Source organism: Mobula hypostoma, chromosome 4 (genome assembly GCF_963921235.1).
Source record: "Mobula hypostoma chromosome 4, sMobHyp1.1, whole genome shotgun sequence".
Lineage (NCBI taxonomy): Eukaryota > Metazoa > Chordata > Chondrichthyes > Myliobatiformes > Myliobatidae > Mobula > Mobula hypostoma.
This window is the reverse complement of record NC_086100.1, coordinates 194,692,955-194,705,437: the sequence shown is the minus strand read 5'-3', so window position 1 is coordinate 194,705,437 and position 12,483 is coordinate 194,692,955. Positions and strand designations below refer to the sequence as shown.

The 12,483-nt window shown below is 45.2% G+C and overlaps 1 protein-coding gene across 1 annotated transcript in view; it reads left to right on the top strand.

Annotated features, from left to right (window-relative positions):
* Positions 1–12,483, top strand: part of LOC134345849 (protein O-GlcNAcase-like) — a 104,822-nt gene that overhangs the window by 40,196 nt on the left and 52,143 nt on the right. The window contains 4 exon segments of the mRNA XM_063047152.1: positions 1,505–1,676; positions 3,607–3,705; positions 4,816–5,097; positions 10,692–10,796. Of these exon segments, the coding sequence (XP_062903222.1) occupies positions 1,505–1,676; positions 3,607–3,705; positions 4,816–5,097; positions 10,692–10,796 (658 nt within the window).

Here is a 12,483-nt window from a genome sequence, read left to right as displayed (position 1 = left end):
TCTGCTTGGTGTCAGTGGTTGTATAACCAGGACTTGTAACATGCACAAGCTATTCACACGACCATCCACCACCTGCTCCCATGGTTTCACATGATCCTGATCAGGGGACTAAGCAGGTGCAACACCTTGCCCAAGGGTGACCTCCAGGCCAGTGGAGGGAAGGACCTTCTTTGGTAGATATGTATTTCCACCCCACAACTCATATAGTTCAATAGGAAAAAAGATCAAGGATCAACTTCATTCACCATATACATTCACATGTATTAGGAATTTACTGTGGTGTGTTGGTCAGGGTGCAACATGCAACAAAAAACAACATTCAACAATTATAAAGAATTATATGTAAAAATGTTGGAGTTTAAAAGCTGGATATGGAAAAACATACAGAAATAAATAAATATCATTATGTATTTACAATGTAACAGCGTTATAAAGTGCAGTGCAGTGTTGGAGGTGGTGGTGGTGGGTTAATAGATAGAGGGGGCTGGGAAGGATAACTAGAATGGTTGATCAGATTATCTGCCTTGAGAAAGAAACTTAAAATGGTGAGAAGGTTTGTTTTAATAGCACTATATCACTTTCTATAAGGGAGTTTTTGGAAATATTACTATAAGTTACAGTAAGAAATATATAAAAGATAAATGAATGGTGCGTCCCTTTTCTTACAGTCATGTCTCCAAGCTCCATTCTAGAGAGCACAAAGATACGGTGCAGTAATCTCTCCATTGTACCATAGGAAAAGCCTCATGCATATCTAATTTGGCAATCCACTCTGCGCCCACCCTGACAGGCTAAGTGCACAAGTGAGGTGCCCAAAACAACAGATAACACTTATTTATTTGTTTAGAGATACAACATGGAGTGGCCCCTTCTGGTCCAATGAGACACAGACCCAGCAACCCACCTATTTTTAGAATCCATTTAGACTGGAGATGAGGAGGAATTTCTTCAGCCAAAGGGTGGTGAATTTGTGGAATTCATTGCCATGGACAGCTATGGAGGCCAAGTCACCTGATATATTTAAGGTAGAGGTTGACAGATCGTTGATTGATCAGGCCATGAAGGGATATGGCCAGAAGGCAGGAGATCGGGGCTGAGAGAAAAATGGAGCAGATTCGATGGACCAAATGGCCTAATTCTGATCCTATAGTTTATGGTCTTATGGTCTATATAACAATAAGGCACCAATTTAACCCTAGCCTAATCACAGGACAGTTTACAATGACCAATTAACCTACTAATTTGTATGACTTTGGACTGCAGGAGAAAACCCATGCATTTAAGGGAAGAACATACAAACTTTCTTACAAAGGACACCAGAATTGAACTCCAAGCTCCAATGTTCCGAGCTGTAATTCCATTGCGCTAACCACTATATTACCATAGCGCTCCAAGTTTAAAAGATTCGCTGGAGACCCCTAGTTGTAGGGAAATGTTACCAGCGTTGGGTCTCCCATCACTGGTCTCCTGCCGACTTCTCAAACAACATTTTGCTCTACTGCAGGTCAAGGGGTTTGGCTGCATGGCCTTCGCCATCCTGTTCGACGACATCGACCATACCATGTGCCCCACCGACAAAGAGGCCTTCAGCTCATTCGCCCATGCTCAGATCTCAGTGTCCAATGAGATCTACCAGTACTTGGGGGAGCCTCCGATCTTCTTGTTCTGTCCTACTGGTAGGTTAAAATTGTGTATTTATTAAAATCATTGACAGTTCTCTCACCTGATTGCAACTCTTAATTCCTCTCACCGTTCAAGGATAAGGTGGCCTTTTAAATTGTTTCATTAAGAATAACAATTTATTGATAGAGCACTTTTCATACAGATGATGTAGTTCAAAGTACTTTACATTTGGGTAAAATGCAAACAGGAAAATAAAAGGCAAAAAGATGTCAGTTAAAAGCAAGGTTAAATAATTAGGTTTTGAGCTGGTGTTTAAAAGTGTCAACCAGACTACATCCTTTATTATTATCCCATGTACCATGGTAGAGTGAAAAACTCTGTTTCAATGCCATCCATACAGATTATTTCATTACAACAGTTCAAAGTTCAAAGTAAATTTATTGTCAAAGTACATATAGGTCAGCACGTACAACCCTGAAGGTCATTTTCTTGTGGAGGTACTCAACAAATCTATAAAATAATAACTATACAGAATCAATGAAAGACCTCTCAACTAGGGTGTTCAACCAGAGTGCAGAGGACAACAAACTCTGCAGATACAAAAGAAGAAATAATAACAATAAATAAATAAACAAAAATATTGAGAACATGAGATGAAGAGTCCTTGAATGTGAGTCTTTTTGTTGTGGGAATATTTCAATAATGTGGCAAGTGAAGTTGAGTGAAGTTATCCGCTTTGGTTCAAGGGTCTGATGGTTGAAGGGTAATAATGGTTCCTCAAGTTCATCAAGGTAGAAAAAGGTAAAATAAGGACAGAATGTAGAATAAAGTGTACAGTTACAGAGACAATGCATTGCAGGTAGACAATACGATGCAAAGCCATAACGAGATAGACCGTGAAGTCAAAACTCCATCTTGTCATACTAGGGGACTATTCAGTAATCTGATAACAGTGGGATAGAAGCTGCCCTTGAACCTGGTGGTACGTGCTTTCAGGCTTTTGTTTCTTCTGCCCAGTGAAGGGAAGAAGAAAGAACGTCTCGGTGGGTGAGATCTTTGAGTATGCTGGCTGCTTTACCAAGGTCGACATCAGAATCAGGTTTATTATCACTGACATATGTTGTGAAATTTGTTATTATAGTAGTGCACAGGTTGCGAGGCTTCCTCAAATTCATACAATACATTTGCTGTGAGAGACCTCTGGTAAATGGGACATCTCTTTGGGCATCTCAATGATACCTGTTCTAGTGCTCAGTGCCAGGGTCAACTGGGTGGCATTACAGACCTCCCACAGTGATGGCCCATTTAGGTGGGAGTAAAGTAGAGGGACAATCCTTCCACATAAATGAAAAACAGACTGAAAAATTGTTGTGCAGTATAAAAATTAACAGAAGTGACTATGGTCTGATTGTGAATTCTAGGTCACCCTCTTCCATCTCTTCCCCTTTTCTCTGGCGTTGTTGCATGTATTTTATGCTTTGGTTGACAGATAGCTCTGAACCCACCCAAATAAATAGCTTCAGTTTTATTTATCGCATGTGCATCGAAACATGCGGCTAATTGTGTCGTTTGCTTTAACAGTCAACACACTTGGTGTGCCAGTAAGTGTTGCCACACATTCCGGCGCCAACAACGTTTAGCAGAACAACAGAACGAACAAAACAACAACAGCAAAACAAACCCCTTTCTCTCTGTCTCTCTCTCTCTCTCTCTCTCTCTCATGTACACACACACACACACACACACACACACACACACACACACACACACACACACACACACACACCACCACCACCACCACCACCACCACCAGCAATCCCAGGCTGCACCTGGGACTCCAGTCCTTGGCCCTGTTCTCTCAGACTCCCAGCAGAACCCAATATTGTTGCTTTGGTAAGAGCTTTTAGTGCAGTTAAAATGGAAAAAGTAATCTTTGTAAGCAAACCTCTCACCGGTTTCTCTGGCTGTTTGGATGTTTTTCAGAGTATTGTGGTTCCTTGTGCTACCCAAGTCTCAAGATGTCCAACTATCTGAAAATTATAGGAGACAACCTCCACCCTGGCATTGGGGTCATCTGGACAGGTGAGGGCTGGAGTGTCTACAGCTGGTTGAGTGCTTCACTGCTCTGTGTGCTTGTCAATTCACTGGACAGAGACATTTCTACCAAAACCCCTGCGTATTGCTCTTGAATTAAAGGCTTGCTAGGCTCTTCCACCTCCAAACATTGCAATTGTCAACATAAAGGCAAGGGAAGGGATCTGGAAATGTCAAACACAGAGATTTGGGAATATAGCTCTGTAATTCCTTGAAAGTGGCGTCACAGGTAGACACAGTCGTAAAGAGAGCTTTCGGCACATTGGCCTTCATAAATCAGGGCACTGAGTACAGGAGTTGTATAAGACGATGGTGAAACCTAATTTGGAGTATTGTGTGCAGTTCTGCTCACCTACCTACAAGAAAGATATCAATATGATTTACAAGGATGCTGCCGGGACTTGAGCACCTGAGTTATAAGGAAAGATTGGATAGGTTAGGGCTTTATTCAGTGGACCATGGAAGAATGAGGGGAGATTTGACAGAGATATACAAAATTGTGAGGGGTATAGATAGGGTAAATGCAAGCTGTATTTTTTTCTACTGAGGTTGTGTAAGGCTAGAACTGGAGGTTATAGGTTAAAGGTGTAAGGTGAAATATTTAAGGGGCACTTCGTCATTCAGAGAGTGATATGAGTGTGGACTCGAATCTGCTCCACCAGTGGAAGTGGTAGATGCAGGGTCGATTCCAAAATTTAAGAAAAGTTTGATTAAGTGCATGAATGGGAGGGCTATTCTCCAGGTGGAGGTTGATGGGACTAGGCAGCATAACAATTCGACATGGACAAGATGGTCGGAAGGGCTTGTTTTTGTGCTGTAGTGCTCTACGACTCTGGAAAGGAAATTCCATCCCTTAACAGGGCATTAGCACCCAGGTGGATGTTTGCAAGAAAACTTCCCCTCCCTCCACCTTCTCATTTTGGACTCTACCCCTTCCTTTCCAAGGGTCTCGACCCGAACCATTGACAGTTTGTCCCCCTCCACAGATGTCTGACCTGCTGAGTTTCTCCAGCATTTTGTGTGTGTTGCTCATGGTTTCCAGCACCTGCAGAATCTCTTGAGTTAATTATAAGCAGTATTTATCTCTGTGTATTTTAGGCAGCACAGTTATCTCCAAGGAGATCTCTGCCGAATCGGTGTCAGAGGTTGAAGAAGTCATTAAACGTCGACCGCTGATCTGGGACAACCTTCATGCCAACGACTATGCCCAGCGTCGGGTGTTCCTGGGACCGTACAAAGGACGCCCTTCCAGCCTGGTCTCCAAGCTGAAAGGCATCTTGCTCAATCCCAACTGTGAGCTGGAGGCCAATTACATACCTATCCACACGCTGGGCACCTGGTACAAGTGCGGCCTGAGGACAGAAGGGTCCAGTGAGTCGGGTACGTGGCATGGGCTCCTCGGGTTGTAGAGGGAGGGCAAGGCTGGGTTATAATGAGAGGTTGGTGTTGACACGTACACTGAGGTACAGTGAAAAACTCTGCTATCCATACAGATCATTGCTAAAATATTAGTACGTTGAGGCAGTACAAAGGAAAAGCAATAACAGAATGTAAAATAAAGCGTTACACTTACAGAAAAAGTGCAGTGGAGGTAAACAGTAAGGTGCAAGGGCTGTAGTAAGATTGATTGTGAGGTCAAGAGTTCTTCTTCAAGACACAAGAGGCTCATTCATAACAGTGAGATCGAAGCTCTCCTTGAGCCTAATGGTTTCTGCTTTCAGGCTTTTGTATCTTCTACCCAATGGGATTAGGAAAGAAGAGAGAATGTCTAAGGCGGTGGGGGTCTTTGAATATGCTAGTTGCTTTATTGAGGCCGTGGGAAATATAGACAGAGTCCAATAGAGCATTCTCCACCACCGAGCACATCTCCAAGGAGCGCTGTTGTAGGACAACAATGTCCATCATCAAGGACTGCCACCATCCAGGCCATGCTCTCTTCTTACTGCTGCCATCAGGTAGGAGTTTTAGGAGCCTCAATACCCACACCACCAGGTTCAGGAACAATTATTACTCTTCAACCAATAGGCACTTGAACAGAGGGGATAACTTCACTCACCCCAACACAGACCTGTTCCCACAACCTATGGACTCACTTTCAAGGACTCTTCATCCCATGTTCTTGATATTTATTTTGTTTTTTTTTTGTGTTTGCACAGTTCATTGTCTTTTGCACATACTTGTTTGTCCAATTTATTTGTGGTTTTTCATTGATTCTATTGTGTTTCTTTGTACTTACTGTGAATACCTGCAAGAAGATGAATCTCAAGGTAGTATATGATGACATATGTGTATTTTGAGAAGGGGGTCTTGCATGATTTTTGTTCGGGCGAGAAGATGGTGGAGCTTGAAGATCTTTCCATCTGTTCGGAACTGAATGCAGATAATCTTCGAACCGATCTCTTTCGCTTCCCGTAGCATCATATTGAAAAAGAGCATTGGTGCCAAAACACAGCCTTGTTTCGTGTTGGTACTGATGGCGAATGGGTCAGACATGTCGTTGTTATGTTTAACCTGACTGCTTTGGCCTTCAAGGAGCTGCTGCAGGATGGTGAGGAATTTCAGGGGACAGCCGAGCTTTGACAGGATCTTCCAAAAACTATCGCAGCTGACTAAATCAAAGGCCTTGGTCAGGTCAATAAACACCACGTACAGTCCTGTGTTCGGTTTACGACTCTTCTCCTGTATCTGGCGCGGTTACAAAGAGACAGTTACAGCGCCACACATGTCACTTGGGACTGAACATTTCTCCCAGCAGAGTGTGAACAGGTTTGTGAGTTTGCTCAGGAGAATGTCACCATCCATTTTGTATGCTTCTGCTGGGATCCCATCAATGCCTGGGGCTTTATGGCATTTCATGTTGGAATTAGCAGCTTTGATCCCATCCAGACTCAACAAGCTTAAGCCTGACCTCATGCTGGGGGATCATTTCAATGGATGCTTCTTGTAGTTGACCATTATTCCTGAAAAGGCTCTCATAGTGCTCTGTCCCTTGCCTCACAATGGTTTCCTTGTCTGTCAGCAGGCTGGACCGTCAGATGAGCGTAGAGGGGCTTGAATCTGACAAGTTGGACCATGCACTATGCGCAGCGATTCATAGAAGGCTTGAGTGTTGCCAGTTTCTGAAGAGTTCTGCATTTTTTCTGCTATGGCAGTCCACCAATTGTTTTGCATCTGCCTCAGTCTGACTTGGAGGTGCTGCATGCATCCTGCCTTGGCTGCTTAGTCATCAGATCTAGACAGCACGACTTGATGGGAGGAGCGTTTCTTCTGGAGCAGATTCCCAATTTCAACACCGTTTCCATGAAACCAGTCTTTGCTACTATATGTGGATATCTGTGCTGTTCTCACACATGCAGAGGACATGCTACAGGCTACAGTCACTCAGTTCACCATTGTTGCAAGGGCTTTCCGGTTAACAGTCAGTCTGAAGAAAACAGTGATCCTCCATCAGAAAGCTCTTCATGGCATTTACAGCCCTCCTCGGATCACCATTGATGACCACCCTCTCACCACAGTTGAGCAGTTCACCTACCTTCAACGATGCTATGGTAGTAAGGGGCATTGATAATTGACTTGCCAGAGCCAGCAGTGCCTTTGGGTACCTCCAGAAACACATGTGAAAGAACCACCAGCTGTGTCTGTCCACAGGGTTGTTGTACAGGGCTGCTGTCGTCACAGCACTGCTAGATGGCTCTGAAGCCTAGGTCTTGTACTGTAAGCAAATCCGGTTGCTTGAGTGCTTCCATCAGTGCTGTCTCCACTCCATCATGGGCATCAGCTGGAAGGATCGTGTCACCAACAATGAGGTCCTGGAAAAGGCTCAACTTTTAAGCATTGAAGCCACTTTGCTGCTCCGGTAGCTTCACTGGAAGAACGGACAAACTCCTTACAGAGGGTGGAATTGAACTCAGGTTGCTAGCACTGTAATAACATTATGCTAACTGCTACACTAGTGTGCCACCCCCAAATTTAGATTTGTAGGGACTTACAGCATGGTAACAGATCCTTCCAGCCCACTGGGCTTGTGCTGCCCCAATTTTACCCATGTGATCAATATATCTTTGGATTGTGGGAGGAAACATGAGCACTTGGAAGAATCCCACACAGTCACAGGGAGAATGTTCAAACCGCCTACAGACAGCAGCAGGATTGAACCCTGGGTCATTGACGCTGTAACAGTGTTATCTTAGCCACTATGCAACCCAGGCTTGGTTTGAATTAAAACATAATCAGTATCAGGTTTATTGGCACTGATATATGTCACTAAAATTGTTGTTTTGCGGCAGCAGTTCAGTACAAGACGTAAAGAATGATTATAAGTTACAAAGATAAATAAATAGTTCAAAAGTTCAATGGAATCAGAATCAGATTTAATACCACTAGCATATGTCATGAAATTTGTTTTATTGTGGCAGCATTACATTGCAATTGATAATAAAATCTATAAATTAAATTAGTGTGTGTGTATATATATATGTATTACTGTTCCTGTAAATGTTAAGTGTGTGTCTTCAGGCTCCTGTACCTTCTCCTTGATAGTAGCAATGAGAAGAGGGCATGTCCTGGGTGATGTGGGTCTTTACTGATGGATGCCGCCTTTTAGAGGCATCGCCTTTTGAAGGTGTTGGGGGGAAGCTAGTGCCCAAGATGGACCTGACTGAATTTATAATTTTCTGCAGCTTTCTTTGATCCTGTGCAGTCTGTACATCTGTAGGAATCTGCAACTGTTTTTGGTGACAAAAAAATCAAATTCCTTATTAAATATAACTACTGGTTGTTTTCATGGGTTCGTGGACCATTCAGAAATCTGATGACGGACAGAAAGATGCTATTCCTAAAATGAATGTGGGTCTTCAGTGGGCAGCACGGCTAGCGCAATGCTCTTACAGTGCGAGCGGCCCAGCTTCAGTCCGCACTGCTGTCTGTAAGGAGTTTGTACATTCTCCCCATGATTTCCTCCGGGTGCTCCCGTTCCCTCCCACATCGCAAAGACGTACGGGTTAGTAGGTTAAATGGCCACATGGGTGTAATCGGATGGCGTGAGCTCATTGTACTGTTACCGTACTGTGTCTCTTAACTGAAATTCTCCATCCACTCCACTCCATGAACAAACATCACCAAAAAAAGGGCAAGATGGTGGCCCACCTGTTTGAGCTCCAGTGACCCAGGTTCGAACCTGAATTTTGGATGTCTGTGTGTAGTCTGCATGTTCTCTGTGTATCTCGTGTATGCTCCAGTCTTCTTTCACATCCCAAGCTGTGCTGGTAGGTTAACTAGCCACTATCAGATTTTCTCACAAGTGAGTGGGTGTTAAAAGGTATAATTTCCAGAGTTATAAAGGAAGCCTTCTCTGCTTGGAGGCAAACCAACCCAGCTTATTCACCCGCTATTGCTGAAGCGTTCCATCCCAGAACACTAACTATAATCAAAGTCGGGAAGGAGAAATATTTAAATAGATTAGCTTTAGTTGTCACATGTATATCAAAACTTAAAGTGAAATGCATCATTTGCGCCAAGGATGGACACAGTCCGAGGATGTGCTGGGAACAGCTCGCAAGTGTTGCCATGCTTCTGGCGCCAACGTAGCATTCCTACAACTTACTAACCCTAACTCCTATGTCTTTGGAACGTGGGAAGAAACAGCAGAAGAAACCCACGTGATCACAGGGAAATGTACAGGCAGCAACTGGAATCGAACCCCTATTACTGATCGCTGATCACCGGCTCTGTAATAATGCTACGCTAACCGCTACCGTTCCGTTGATTTATGGAAACACAAGAAAAGTTGCAACTCACATCAAAGTTGCTGGTGAACGCAGCAGGCCAGGCAGCATCTCTAGGAGGAGGTACAGTCGACGTTTCAGGCCGAGACCCTTTGTCAGGACTAACTGAAGGAAGAGATAGTAAGAGATTTGAAAGTGGGAGGGGGAGGGGGGAGATCAAAAATGATAGGAGAAGACAGGAGGGGGAGAGATGGAGCCAAGAGCTGGACAGGTGATTGGCAAAAGGGATATGAGAGGATCATGGGACAGGAGGCCCAGAAAGAAGGAAAAGGGGGAGGAGGGGGGAAAAATCCAGAGGATGGGCAAGGGGTATAGTCAGAGGGACAGAGGGAGAAAAAGGAGAGTGAGAGAAAGAATGTGTGTATGTAAATAACAGATGGGGTACGAGGGGGAGGTGGGGCATTAGCGGAAGTTAGAGAAGTCAATGTTCATGCCATCAGGTTGGAGGCTACCCAGACGGAATATAAGATGTTGTTTCTGCAACTGTTTACTCCGACCAAAACTTGAGGGACAGCGAATCACTGAAATCAATTGCAGTTTGCAATGAGCCACATGCCTTGTAGGTTTGGTGATTGCAGGGGATGATGTGAGCAGTGAGCTTGAGTGGAACAAGAATTTTGGAGCCGATTTGAGGGATGGTGTCTCCAACAAATAACTAACACCATTAGTAATACACACAAAGTACTGGAGTAACTCTGAAGTTTGGGTAGCATCTATGGAAAGGAATAAATAGTTGATGTTTCAGGCTGATGAAGGGTTTCAGTCAAAATGTTGACTCTTTATTTTTTTCCATCGATGCTGCCTGACCTGCAGGGTTCCACCAGCATTTTTTGTGTGTTGCGAAGTAGTCCAGGCAGCTTTCTCTGTAACACTGTAATACTCAGTGGCCACTTTATTAGGAACACCTGTACACCTGCTCTTTAATGCAAATATCTAATCAGTCAATCATGTGGTGGCAACTCAGTGCATACAGACGTGTAAAGCTTACAGAAATGGTCAAGAGATTCAGTCCTCCAGATGAAACATTAGAGTGGGGAAGAAATGTGATCTAAGTGGCTTTGACTGTGGAAGGATTGTTGGTAGCAGTGGGGTTCCTCCAGTTCCTCCAGCATTTTATGCATGTTACTCTGGATTTCCAGTATCTGCAGAGTCTCTTGTGATTATAACTGATACTATTAACTTTATTTTCAGATACCGATGAGAGGGCTGAGACCAGCCAGACGTACTGTCCCAATGAAGCTCTGAAATTGGCACTGGCTGACTGGGTGAAAGAAGTCAACAGGCCTTTGTTCCCAAGTGAGTGAGTTTGTTCCTTTTATAACTTATTAGTAATTATTACCCATCATTAAATGTCAGTGAATTGCTACTGTCCCGGCAAAGGTTCTCTCACAGTACAGTCCTGGTGAAGGTTCTCTCACGGTACAGTCCTGGTGAAGGTTGTCTCAGGGTACAGTCCTGGTGAAGCTTCCCTCACGGTACAGTCCTGGTGAAGGTTCTCTCACGGTACAGTCCTGGTGAAGGTTCCTTCACGGTACAGCCCTGGTGAAGGTTCTCTAGGGATACAGTCCTGGTGAAGGTTCCCTCGGGGTACAGTCCTGGTGAAGGTTCTCGCATGATACAGTCCTGGTGAAGGTTCTCTCGGGGTACAGTCCTGGTGAAGGTTCTCTCATGGTACAGTCCTGGTGAAGGATCTCTCGGGGTACAGTCCTGGTGAAGGTTCTCTCACGGTACAGTCCTGGTGAAGGTTCTCTCAGGGTACAGTCCTGGTGAAGGTTCTCTCACGGTACAGTCCTGGCGAAAGTTCTGTCACGGTACAGTCCTGGTGAAGGTTCTCTCAGGGTACAGTCCTGGTGAAGGCTCTCGCACGGTACAGTCCTGGTGAAGGTTCTGTCACGGTACAGTCCTGGCGAAGGTTCTCTCGGGGTACAGTCCTGGTGAAGGTTCCATCACGGTACAGTCCTGGTGAAGGTTCTCTCACGGTACAGTCCTGGTGAAGGTTCCCTCACGGTACAGTCCTGGTGAAGGTTCTCTCAGGATACAGTCCTGGTGAAGGTTCTCTCACGGTACAGTCCTGGTGAAGGCTCTCTCACGGTACAGTCCTGGTGAAGGTTCTGTCACGTTACAGTCCTGGCGAAGGTTCTCTCGGGGTACAGTCCTGGTGAAGGTTCCATCACGGTACAGTCCTGGTGAAGTTTCTCTCACGGTACAGTCCTGGTGAAGGTTCCCTCACGGTACAGTCCTGGTGAAGGTTCTCTCAGGATACAGTCCTGGTGAAGGTTCTCTCATGGTACAGTCCTGGTGAAGGCTCTCTCACGGTACAGTCCTGGTGAAGGTTCTGTCACGGTACAGTCCTGGTGAAGGTTCTCTCGGGGTACAGTCCTGGTGAAGGATCTCTCGGGGTACGGTCCTGGTGAAGGTTCCATCACGGTACAGTCCTGGTGAAGGTTCTCTCACGGTACAGTCCTGGTGAAGGTTCTCTCAGGGTACAGTCCTGGTGAAGGTTCTGTCACGGTACAGTCCTGGCGAAGGTTCTCTCGGGGTACAGTCCTGGTGAAGGTTCCATCACGGTACAGTCCTGGTGAAGTTTCTCTCACGGTACAGTCCTGGTGAAGGTTCCCTCACGGTACAGTCCTGGTGAAGGTTCTCTCAGGATACAGTCCTGGTGAAGGTTCTCTCACGGTACAGTCCTGGTGAAGGCTCTCTCACGGTACAGTCCTGGTGAAGGTTCTGTCACGGTACAGTCCTGGTGAAGGTTCTCTCGGGGTACAGTCCTGGTGAAGGATCTCTCGGGGTACGGTCCTGGTGAAGGTTCTCTCAGGGTACAGTCCTGGTGAAGGATCTCTCGGGGTACAGTCCTGGTGAAGTTTCTCTCATGGTACAGTCCTGGCGAAGGTTCTCTCGGGGTACAGTCCTGGTGAAGGTTCTCTCATGGTACAGTCCTGGTGAAGTTTCTCTCACGGTACAGTCCTGGTGAAGGATCTGT